The following is a 13,044-nucleotide window of genomic DNA, read 5'->3' as shown; positions in this document are numbered from 1 at the left end:
TTTTTATGTTTTCTTTAGAATTTTATTTGTTCCAATATTTTTTTTTATCAGCAAAGAATAAAATTAAATTAAGGGGGATACAAGTGGGGTATCCCAACCCATTTACACAAACCAGACCACTTTAAGATCTTACCACAAACAAGAAAAGATATCTGAAAATGAAGAAATTATATGAAGACAATATATGTTCTTTGTTGTATGGGCTAGACGCCCTGTACCGGCAATCACTATGTCAATATTGTGCTACCATAAGCTCTGCAACATCAATACCTCTGTAGCACACCAAGAAAAAAAAGATACCTCCATCGTCACATAAGCTTTGAACAACGTCTTCATATACTTCAGATTTAACTTTGGCTGCACCTAAAAACACCCTGGTTCCCTGGTAACTCCACAGAAGAATTAAACCTGTCCGTATGTCAAGCAGCAAGTCCACTACTTATTTCCACCATGTCCGTCCCATCTCCAAGAGGTCCATCAATTCAAATCTGGCACATCACAATGCTTTCTTCCGCATGTGAGATCACTGGTTACACGTGTTTGACTCTTTCAAGAGCACCGTACATCTCCAGGCTCCACTCATGATCTTAGAAATCCACTCTTCTTTGATAACATAGCCCCTGCTTCTACCGCAACATACATCCACTATTTTTTGCAACTCTGTCCTCTTTAATGATATACAACAATGTCCAAGTCTAGACTGCTTACATCACTGAACTTCAAGTCACCATTCCACTACCCCTCTTGCATCTTATTGTGTGCTTTCCAAATCTGATCCCCACCAAATCAAAACAGGCATAACAGCTGCAGTGGCTTAAGTTAGTCCAAGATTCTGCATTGACTAACCATGCAGCCTCCAAAGCTTTGAATGACACACTTTGGTTCCAGCCTTTCCTATAAAGCAGACCTGCACACTTGTTACTTAAGTATGCATATCCATAATTCCAATCCCTACACTTCAGGCCAGCCTCCAAAAACTCTCAGCCCTTCTTCAGTGCAAGCCGACAAGTGGTGACAGTGATGACAACGTCCGGGGCCCCTCCATCTCCATCTATTACTCCAGCAAGGCAATACTATCACTTTTACAAGATAGACTTTCCTCCAGCACTGCAAAACCTCTTCCATTATGCATAAAACCAGATACACTTGCCCCTAACTGGACCATATAGACATCTTTCACAGTCCCATTGAGCATCTAGATTCCATAAATACCATAAGACAGAGGAACCCAAGCCAACACCATAAGCACAAGTACAAGCAGCAAAACCATCCAGAGCCAATAGCACTAGCAGCAGTCACAACTTGACAGGCTCAGATTTGTTACTCCTTCATCTCTACATCCCTCAACCACTACACCTAGACACAAGCCATGTCCTTATTCCACCAGTGGCAGAAACTGGTGTACTAAGGACCCCTGCACCTGCAACAAAACTGTGGGGCCTACTTATAGCCTCTAATGCATAGCATTGGGTTAAGAACCCAGTCGACATACGAGTAGTTAAAGGAGTGCACGTTATATTTTATCCAGAGCCAAGATTTAAGTTGTGCCTTCTGAAACACCTCTTTCGCGTCGACTATCCCTTGCTTGAAGACAATGAGGTTCCTTTGATCCCAAATACATCTAATGATAGTTGCCCATACACCTTTCCATACCAGATTTTGCTTATTACTGGTTTGGCTCAGACAAAAGCTAGTGAGGTGCAAATTTAAGACATTTTGTTGAACAAAAGATATACCTATCCATTTGAGGCACAACGACCAGACCCTTTGAGCGTATTTGCACTCTAGAAAAAGATGTTGGCATGACTCCTCCTTTGACTGACACATTGCACAAAGCGTGGTATTCACCGTGACACCTCTCCTACTCAAATTCATCCTTGTTGGGATTCTACCCAGCAACACCCTCCAAGCAGTCGTCACCACATTTGGGAATGCCTTAGCCTTCCAAAGGAGTTTGAAGACTTCTAAGCAAGGACCTCTGGATTGCTTGTCTAAGCATTCATAAGCAGAATTCTACAAAAAATAACCCTGTTACTTCCTTCCCCCACACCTGTACATCCTTGACATTCTCTTTCATAATAGCCCCATTTAGAAGCATAAGAAGATTTGCTTCCTTTGCGGACTCCCACTCAAATCTGTTGCGTCTCCACCCCAGGTTCCACCTCCATTTTGAATTAACCCAAACACCTACCTCGCCCACTGTTTGGCCTTTATTTAGGGACAGGGAGTACAATCTGGGAAACAAAGATTTGAGATCAGTACTTCCAACCCACACCTCCTCCCAGAATTTTACTTTGTCCCCACAACCTAATTCCCAACTTAATTCTTCTTGAAACCATCCCTTTCTTCCTCCCTCCTTACATAGTTTATTAAGGTCTCTCCACCACCACGATTGAAGTTTAATAGGAGTTTGAGTGCTTTCGGTCTCCAAACCGTATTTTGATATCAAAGTCTCCTTCCACCTTCCTTCCTCTTGAGAGATAAAACGCCATTTCCACTTTGCTAGAAGAGCATAATTAAACTTTCGAATATCTCTTAAGCCCAGGCCTCCCTCCTCCTTATTTCTACAAACATCTTTCCAACTTACCCAGGAGATTGGTTTATTCACTTTACCCCAACCCCATAAGAATCTCCTTTGGATGCTAGTAATCCTTTTACAGACTATGTCCGGTGCTCTGAAGAGGGAGAGATAATACAAGGGTATGGCAGTAATGACAGATTTAATAAGACAAATTCTCCCTGCCAAAGTCAAGAATCTACCTTTCCACACACTGAGCCTAGCTTTTATCTTGTTAATGACAGGTTCCCAAAACTGTTCCTTCCTTGGATTTCCTCCCACTTCAATTCTCAAATACTTAAACGGTATCCCCATCTGTGTACAGTTCAGAGTCTTTGTGTAGCAATCTAGAGAATAGCTTTGAACGTTGATGCCTGCTAGTTTTGACTTATGAAAGTTAATCTTCAATCCTGAGGTTAGTTCAAAGCCCCTTAGAATGGCCTTCAAGGTTATCACATTATTAAAGGAGTCTTCACAGAGAAAAAGAGTATCATCTGCAAACTGAAAGATGCATACTTCCATCTCCTTTCGTCCAATCTTGAGGCCCGATAACAGCTTGGTTTTCATAGCTTGTTCCAATATTTTATATATTATAAATGTATATAATACTAGTAGTGAATTGTGTATCAAAGAGTTTATATATTAATAAATGGATATAATATGATCTTTAATATTCTATAAGTGTATTTTGATGTTAAGAATTTATATATTATGTTATCTTTAATTTTTTTTTTATATTATTAAATTATAATTTTATTATATTTTCTAAAATTTATATAATATTCAACTTTCTTACATATTATTATATTAATATTATGTTAATTGTTTTAGAAATTATGGATTTTGATTAAATACAATTCATTTTTTTTTATAAAAATATGGATTTTGATTTAAAATCCAATCCAAATATTTGGATTTGGATTGAATTACTCAAAATTTAATCCATGACCACCCTTAATAGATTAGGACTGTAGTTAAAACCATAGTTTATGAGCTACTATAGGTGTCAGTTATAGACAAAATCGTTGCCTATAGTGGTCCATAAATGACTATTTTGACTACATTCATAGTCTATGGGAGAGATCATGCAAGAAAAGGGTATAGGTATAGAGAAGGGTATAAGCGCCAATACTCATAATAATAATCATCGTATATACCCTCCTCTAAGTATATTAAGACATTATTTCATGTGAGAAATAGGCATTGGTTACTAAAATAACCAACGTCTATAGTGATATTTATAGACTATTCATAATTGTCGTATGTAAGTCAAAACTATAAACAACGTGTTTATGGACTACGATTGTAAAATCATTTTCTAAGGAGTTTAAAAATCATTGTTTATAGACATTTCTACGCACTAGTCGATAAAACAAACCTTTTTAAAATGTGAGGAAGTTTTTTAGTACCGAAGAATTTTATCACTTCTATTTTGCGTGTAAAAGGGGAAGACTTAATTTGGAAAGAGGATGAGTAGCTGGTTCGACATATTACTTCTTCATTGTAAGTGGTTATTTGATATCATGCTCCAAATTTTTTTGGAATGTTCCGTCCTAAAAGTTTTAGCTTTTCTTGGAGGATGTATAGATTTTTGTTGGAGATCTCACATCGACTAGAGATGAGAATATTTCATTTTATATAAGTGGGTGCAAACCTCAACCCCATGAGTCGGTTTTATGAGGTTGAGTTAGACTTAAAGTCCACTTCGTAACATGGTATCAGAGCCATTTCGAGCTTATCCTATCGAGTGTTTGTTGGGCTTATCAGACCACCCGCTATCGGGCCGTTATCGGACCACCCATAACATATATCTCCACGCACGAGTTGGTAGCCTAGGCGTGATGGGGGTGTGTTGGAGATCGCACATCGACTAGAGATTATGACATTTTATTGTATATAAGTGGGTGCAAACTGTTGGGTTTAATAGTGCCAAAGTTCAAGAGGGGGGGTGAATTGACCTTTTAAAACTTTCTCGCAGAAACAGTGTTTAACACAGTTTTACAGAAAATAAATCGATTTATGTGAAAATGAACAGATTTATTTCAGCACTGTTTTTGTTTGAAAAGCTTTTAATTCAGCAAGGTTAATCTCAAGATTATGCAGATAAAATTTCCAGATGCACACACACAGAGATCAGATTGAAAAGCAGTGTAACACAAAAACAACAAACCTTAATTTCAATTCGTGTGATTTAGGTTCAGTTAAGGGCTTGACAATTAGTGAGACAATCTATTGCACACACCCTGTTTTATTAACCTTTAACAGATTATCAGTGTTCTTATTGAAACCAAACAGTTTTTCAGAAATCAAGAACAATGAAACCCAGAACAGCAAGCTTCAACTTTAAGCAATTTGTTTAAGGTTCAATTAATAGCATTGACAGTTTCTTAAGCAGCCTATCACAGTCAGTCTGTTCAAATGGTTTTTAGCAGATTGTATACGTTCTTATCAGATTAAAACAGCTTTTTCAGAAACCAAGAACAGTATGCACAGTGCCCAGAAAGAACCGATTTATTTTCAATTGAACAGATTTATTTCTTTGCTGTTTTATCAATTATGCAGAAACGAAATTGCAGAGAGAGAGAGAGAATGAACACAAGCAATTATACTGGTTCACTCAACCTGAGCTACATCCAGTCTTCACCAACAACAGGTGGAATTCACTAACACACAGTACAATCAAGTACACTTCCCACTGTTCTTGAAACCTACAAGAACTTAGGTACCCTTGCTGAAAAAACCTATTTCAGCACTCATACACACACATCCACTCTCCAAGAACACCTATCAAGAAGAGGATTCAACCAAACTTTTACAAGTAATAAGAAGTGAAACGACTACACCTGATTGAGGTAGCAAAGATCAGCCTTAAACCAGTAGGCAAGATTGCTAGAACAGTAGCTGCACCTCACACCAAGCTTTTGGAACCAAACCAAGAACAAGCACTTTGTGATTTTCGAAATCTTTGAAGAACAAATGCTAATTCTTGAAAACACTTAACTCTCTGCTGTCAAAACTTGTTTTTGCAAATGTATAAACTGTTTGAATCGTTTTTTAACTCAGAAAACAAGTTTGCATTTTATAGAAAGCCAGCATATAACAGATTTTTGAAAAACAGTTAAAGCTGTTATAAAATGGACAGATTGAAAATAAAATGAACAGATTTATTTTCAAAAAGCAGTTAGAGAATCTGTTAAGTGAGGAGACTTAGTCAACCATTCTGGTGCTGAGATAAAACTGAAAACGTTTAAGCTTGTCATGGCACCAGAGAGAAAAAGAATCTATTCATTTACAGATGAACAGATTTATTTTTCAAAACGAAAACAGAGAAAGTTTAACAATTTAAAACTCAGTCGTTTTGAAAAGAAGAAGACTTAGTCAAAATACCTGATGCACAAAATCAAATTTTTACAAGACTTTAGCCAAGGCATCAGTGAAGAAAATGAATCTGTTTATTTAGAAAAGAACAGATTTATTTTTATGCAGTAAAACGTGTTTTTGTGTAAAACATGTGAAAAACAGTTTTAGAAAACTTATGCTTGTTCTTAACACATGGCCAGTGGTTATGAGGTGAGTTACTCAGCAAAAAGCTACTCTTAGACAACCTCTAAGCACTAACTAAGACATTCTTAAAGCAAAGCACAAATACATGGAAAGCACATAAATGTCTTCATCAAACACAACATACAAGTCTTCATCAAACACAATCTTGAAGGGGCAACAACCATCTTCAACAATCTCCCCCTGTTTGATGGAGACAAATCCCCATAGCTAACCTCATAGCATTGTTGCTTTAAGTACTTGTACTGCACCAGATTTTAAACCAAAATTGCACCTGCACTGCACCAGATTTTAAACCAGAAAAAAACAGCAGTATTGCATAGCATATGAATAGATTTAAAGGTGCAGAATTAACTCCCTGTTACAGCTAGCATCACCTAGCATGGTGAGCTATTTTTCTCCCCCTTTGGATTCATCAAACAACATATAAGCATAGGGAATAAAGGGATATAAAGCAGAAATCACAATCATAATAGTTCAGAAACAGAAAACCAAATTGTTCAACATTACAGAAACTTGAAAACTGATAAGGAAAGCATTAAAAACAGAAAACTACTGATCCTTGTAGTAGAGCTCTGCAAGCTGTGCCTGAACTCCTTCAATCTGATGATCAAGGTGTTGGAACCTTGCATGAGTAGCCTCAAAGTGTGCCCTTTGTTCTGCAGACATGACATCAAGACGGTACAGCACTTGCCTCTCAAACATAGACATTGGTTCTCCACGGTATTCTGGACTTTGATAGGCAACTATGGCATTTGCAGCAACTTCCTCATGTTCAGATTGGGTAGCAGGTGAGTCATCATCCATAGCAACAGCTTCATCCTCATCCTCATGTTCTGCTTGAGTGTCCTTCTCCTTGAGAACCACCCACTTGTCTTCAATTTTGTGAAAACCCATTTTGGTGAGAGTTGAAGTATCAATCTCACTTACAGCTTTGATAGGGTCATTTCTTAATCTGGTTCATGATGCAGTATAGGAGAATAAGATCCTCTTCATGTAAGACAGCATGGTTTGTCCCTCTTGGAATCAGTTGCCAAGCTATGATGTATGCAACTAGACGTGGAGTGAGGTTCAAATGCCCTGCATGGAACCTGTTTATGCTTTCTGTAGGATTCCTCATACAACTTTTGTAATATTGCAGCTTGTTAAATTCTGAAATTCCACTGGTATTTCCTTTCCCTACTTTCAGTCCAGCATATTTTATTCCAGCCACAGAATTCCACACCTCACTTGTGATCTTCATCTTTGTCCCTTTCACATAAGAGACAACATTCTTCCCATCCAATGTGAGGTTAGTATAAAACACCTTAACCAAGTCAGGATAGACATTACCCGTTAATTCCAACATCTTTTTCAGTTTCTGGTGCTTCAACACAGCCCTTGTTTCTACCAATTTTTCAGATTTCAGCCAGTTGAAATCCAGCACCTTGGGTATGTTGATCTGCTTCCTGCTTGTTTCATGAATGTAGGCATTGATGCCTTCTTCATTTCCAGCGAACCATCCTTCTAACACACCTTGAGAAGTGGTTTGCTTTCCCTTGCCTTTCTGTTTTTGTCTTGAAGACGAAGCCATGATAACCTGAATTCTTTTCTTGATTTCAGATGGTGAGAATAGAAAGAGAATGGCCAATGTGGGTAGCAAGTATTCACACAGATTTATAGCAGAATAAATGGATTGATATGGCAGTTATGAGTGGATATGCATGAAGATATTATGCTTCTGAATTTTGTGCAGAGTATCTTTGAAAATAAGCACCAAATCTTTAGGGTCACGATGCATACACTCAAATTCTTATTGAACACCCAAACCATCAAATCGGTTACATAACCATGACCAAAACCGTCAAAGGTACAGAGGTTAATGCCCACTAAGTCAGTAAAGCAGTCAAAGATCAGAATTTCTCTTTCCTAGTCATCAATGCGTATCAGTGCAGAAAATAAACACATTTAATTGTGAATAAACAGATTTAATTTTTCACTGCTAGGTACAATTGACATTTAAAATACCCAATTCATTAAGCAGAAAATTAAACCTATCTTTGGCTAATGGTTTTGTGAACAAATCAGCAAGTTGTAAATCAGTACCAATGAACTTAATATCACATGTTCCATTAGATATGTGTTCTCTTAGAAAATGATGCCTTATTTCAATGTGTTTGGTTCTTGAATGCATGACAGGATTTTTGGTTAAGTTGATTGCACTTGTATTATCACACAGCAGAGGTATATGGTTAAGTAAGATACCAAAATCATTCAATTGTTGTCTTAGCCATATAGTTTGAGCACAGCAACTCCCTGCTGCAATGTATTCTGCTTCAGCAGTGGAAAGAGCTACACAAGCCTGCTTTTTGCATTGCCATGAGATCAAGCTTGATCCAAGCAAATGACAGGTTCCACTTGTGCTCTTCCTATCAATTTTGCAACCTGCAAAATCTGAATCAGAATACCCAGTTAAGCTTAATGAAATGTTACCTGGATACCACAATCCAACTTCTTTAGTTCCTTGCAAATACTTCAAAATCCTTTTGACAGCATTGTAGTGTGATTCTTTAGGAGCAGATTGAAACCTTGCACACATGCACACTGCAAACATTATATCTGGCCTGCTAGCAGTAAGATACAACAGTGATCCTATGAGTCCTCTGTATTTGGTTTCATCAACAAAAATTCCAGCTTCATCATGATCCAAATGACAGCTTGTTGAGAAGGGTGTGCTGATTGGTTTACACTTGTCCATTTCAAATTTCTTCAGCAGATCCTTGCAATACTTAGCTTGACTTAGGAAAATACCATCCTTGAGTTGTTTGACCTGCAAGCCTAGAAAATAGTTCAACTCACCCATCATTGACATTTCAAACTCACTCTTCATGACCTTCACGAAAGCTTCACACAATTCTCCATTGTTTGATCCAAAAATGATGTCATCCACATATACTTGAACTAGAATTGAGTCATCTCCTTTCTTCTTAATGAACAAGGTCTTATCTGATGTGCCTCTTTCATAGCCTTGAGAGGTGAGAAAATCACTTAGCCTCTCATACCATTGCCTAGGAGCTTGCTTGAGTCAATAGAGAGCCTTTTGGAGTTTGAACACATATTCTGGATGTTGATGGTCTTCAAAACCTGGTGGTTGTGAGACAAATACCTCTTCATTTATATAGCCATTTAGAAAGGCACTCTTCACGTCCATTTGAAATAGCTTGAACCCTTTGATGCAGGAAAAAGCAAGCAGCAGTCTAACAGCTTCTAACCGAGCCACTGGTGCATATGTCTCATCATAGTCTATTCCTTCTTCTTGATTGTACCCTTTAGCTACAAGCCTAGCCTTGTTTCTGGTGATCACTCCATGCTCATCCATTTTGTTTCTAAATACCCATTTTGTTCCAATTACATTCATCTCTGGTATTCTAGGAACAAGAGTCCAGACCTCATTAAGAGCAAACTGATTCAGTTCCTCTTGCATAGCTAAAATCCAGTTACTGTCCTTGAGAGCTTCCTTCAAATTCTTGGGTTCAACTTGAGATACAAAGGCCATTGCTTCACAGAAATTGTTCAAGGATTTTCTAGTTGATACTCCTTTCTCAATGTTCCCAATGACATTATCAAGGGTTAAGTCTCTTGGGGTTTTCCACTCTTTTGGCAAACCTGCAGCTGCAGTAGATTCTTGTACAGTATGTGTATCAGCAGTATCAAAATGAATCGATTCATTTTGATTTAAAACAGATTTAAATTCATTACTGTCAGGTTCATCAGCAGCTCCTGTGCCACAACCAAGACTCATCACTTCTGGACAGCAAGCACTCATTTGAAGAGTTAGTTTCCATGATATTCAACAAGTAAATGTTATTCACTCTCTTACCAGTAAACAATGCCTTACTGGATGAATTACTTGAGATTGTGCAGCCACTTGACTCAAAATTCACTTTGTATCCTTTGTCACAAAGCTGACTTATGCTGAGAAGACTATGCTTAAGTCCTTCTACATACAGCACATTCTCAATGGTTGTTGAATTTCCTGTTCCAACAGTTCCTCTGCCCAAAATTCTCCCTCGGTTATTGTCACCATAGGTCACATGTCCTTCTGCTTTGAGCTTTAAGCTGGTGAACTTTGTAAGATCTCCAGTCATATGCTTGGAACAGCCACTGTCCAAGTACCATTGGTTTTTCTTGCTTCCAATCTGCAAAACAGAATAAAAATATACAAATGGTACCCTTTTCAGTATAGGGTCCAGCACAGATTAACACCTTCTCTTTGGTAGCCATTTAGCTAAGTTCTTAGGCACAAGATGTTTTCTAGCAATGCAAGACCTAGATGTATGACCAGATTTCATGCAGTAAAAACAGGTTACATGAGATGCCTTTTTGCCACTGTTAAAAGCTGGAAAAACTGATTTTGCTGGAACAAAAAAACTTGAAAGCTTTTTGACATTGGTTGTATTTCCAGGGGTATAACCAAGTCCATTCTTATTGAAAACAGCATTCTGTGATCCAAGGAGAGACTCAAGGTTTTCTCTTCCCTTGGTGAAATTGGAAAGGGTTTTCAGCAAATATTCCACTTGTTTTTCCAATCTTTTGCAGTTTTCACAGTTTTTAATAGAGGCATGCAAGCAAGTCAGTTCAAGGCTTACCAAATCTATTTTGGCCTTATGCAATTCTTCTTCAAGTGTTTTTACTTTAGGTGCAAGCACATTATTCACCTTTTGCAGCTTATTGCATATTACAGCTAGCCTATTGGCTTCCTCATGTGTTTCCTTGAAGGCAGCAAGCAAATCATCATAGTTATCAGAATCAGCAGAGAAATTACTTACTGATTCAGAGCTTGACTCCTCATCCTTCATCATAAAACACAGATTGTTCTCCTCATCTTCTGTTGAAGAACTGCTGGTTGAGGAAACTTCATTTTCCTCCCATGAGATGTAGGCTCTTCTTCCTTTGTTCCTTTCAAATTTCTTGCTGGCAGATTTGTCCCTTGTTTGATTGTCTGGACAATCTGTTTTGATATGCCCTGTTTTGCCACATCCAAAGCAAGTATATTTAGAGGAATTTAAATCATTAGGTTTAGGATACCTTCTTTTCTGCTGGTTCCTATTTTTGCTTTTCTTCCTCAGAAATTTGCTGAATCTTTTTGTAAGAAGGTTGATTGTATCATCATCTTCAGCATCTTCCTTTTCTTCCTTGATCTCATCCAATTCAGTTGCTTTCAGTGCCAAACCTTTGGGTTTCCTCTCTGTTGTTTCCTGTTCTTTAAGTCTTTTAAGCTCTAACTCATGCTCCATCAGCTTTCCAAACAGTGCAGTAGTTCCCAATTTTGACAGATCACGGCTTTCAGAGATAGCTGTCACCTTTGGTTGCCAGCTTCTGTCGAGGCACTTCAGTATCTTTATGTTGAGCTCCTCTTTATCAAATTCTTTTCCCAAGCCTGTGAGGTGATTCACAATGTGGGTGAATCTCTTTTGCACATCAGCAATGTTCTCTCCGGGTTGCATTCTGAACAGCTCATACTCTTGGATGAGTGCATGTTTCCTTGACCTTTTTACATCCTCAGTCCCTTCATGAGTCACTTCTAAGACTTCCCACATCTCCTTTGCTGACTTACATTGAGATATTCTGAAGAACTCGTCCATTGTCAATGCAGAAGTTATGATATTCTTGGCCACCAGATCATGTTGAGCTTTTCTCCTTTCAGTATCACTCCACTCTGATCTTGGCTTTTCAACTTGTTCATCTTTGACAATCTGCATTGGCACATAAGGTCCATTGACCACAGCTTCCCAAATTAATGCATCAATGGATTCCATAAAAATTCTCATTCTAACTTTCCAAAATGCATAATTCAATCCATTAAACATAGGTGGTCTATTTACAGCAGAACCCTCAGCAAAAAGCACATTAAACTCAGACATTTTTACAAACAACTTGATTAAACTACAAGTCCCAGCTCTTGATACCAATTGTTGGGTTTAATAGTGCCAAAGTTCAAGAGGGGGGGTGAATTGACCTTTTAAAACTTTCTCGCAGAAACAGTGTTTAACACAGTTTTACAGAAAATAAATCGATTTATGTGAAAATGAACAGATTTATTTCAGCACTGTTTTTGTTTGAAAAGCTTTTAATTCAGCAAGGTCAATCTCAAGATTATGCAGATAAAATTTCCAGATGCACACACACAGAGATCAGATTGAAAAGCAGTGTAACACAAAAACAGCAAACCTTAATTTCAATTCGTGTGATTTAGGTTCAGTTAAGGGCTTGACAATTAGTGAGACAATCTATTGCACACACCCTGTTTTATTAACCTTTAACAGATTATCAGTGTTCTTATTGAAACCAAACAGTTTTTCAGAAATCAAGAACAATGAAACCCAGAACAGCAAGCTTCAACTTTAAGCAATTTGTTTAAGGTTCAATTAATAGCATTGACAGTTTCTTAAGCAGCCTATCACAGTCAGTCTGTTCAAATGGTTTTTAGCAGATTGTATACGTTCTTATCAGATTAAAACAGCTTTTTCAGAAACCAAGAACAGTATGCACAGTGCCCAGAAAGAACCGATTTATTTTCAATTGAACAGATTTATTTCTTTGCTGTTTTATCAATTATGCAGAAACGAAATTGCAGAGAGAGAGAGAGAATGAACACAAGCAATTATACTGGTTCACTCAACCTGAGCTACATCCAGTCTTCACCAACAACAGGTGGAATTCACTAACACACAGTACAATCAAGTACACTTCCCACTGTTCTTGAAACCTACAAGAACTTAGGTACCCTTGCTGAAAAAACCTATTTCAGCACTCATACACACACATCCACTCTCCAAGAACACCTATCAAGAAGAGGATTCAACCAAACTTTTACAAGTAATAAGAAGTGAAACGACTACACCTGATTGAGGTAGCAAAGATCAGCCTTAAACCAGTAGGCAAGA

General features: G+C 37.8%; 1 protein-coding gene across 1 annotated transcript; it reads right to left on the bottom strand.

Moving 5' to 3' along the window:
• Positions 1 to 1,054: 1,054 nt before the first annotated feature.
• LOC150025793 (uncharacterized) lies at positions 1,055 to 12,021 on the bottom strand. The gene is made up of 3 exons (XM_090304737.1): positions 10,747 to 12,021; positions 2,051 to 2,998; positions 1,055 to 1,195 (listed from the first exon to the last, which is right to left on the bottom strand). Exons 1-3 carry the CDS (start codon positions 12,019 to 12,021, stop codon positions 1,055 to 1,057), a joined length of 2,364 nt encoding a protein of 787 aa, XP_090160863.1.
• Positions 12,022 to 13,044: the final 1,023 nt, after the last annotated feature.

The sequence above is a fragment of the Phaseolus vulgaris genome, chromosome 7, assembly GCF_051622355.1.
Source record: "Phaseolus vulgaris cultivar YP4 chromosome 7, ASM5162235v1, whole genome shotgun sequence".
NCBI classification, from domain to species: domain Eukaryota; kingdom Viridiplantae; phylum Streptophyta; class Magnoliopsida; order Fabales; family Fabaceae; genus Phaseolus; species Phaseolus vulgaris.
Note: the sequence above shows the minus strand (reverse complement) of the source record. Positions and strands in the feature narration are given on the sequence as shown.

Bases quoted from the DNA above. Each gene is read 5' to 3' on its own strand.
- LOC150025793 (XM_090304737.1), bottom strand. From the start codon at position 12,021: ATGTCTGAGTTTAATGTGCTTTTTGCTGAGGGTTCTGCTGTAAATAGA. The intron at 2,999-10,746 runs GTAAGCCTTGAA...ATAACCTTGAAG, and splicing joins ATAAGGCCAAAATAGATTTG to GCCATTCTAAGGGGCTTTGA. The intron at 1,196-2,050 runs GTGTGGGGGAAG...TATGGAATCTAG, and splicing joins AGAATGTCAAGGATGTACAG to ATGCTCAATGGGACTGTGAA.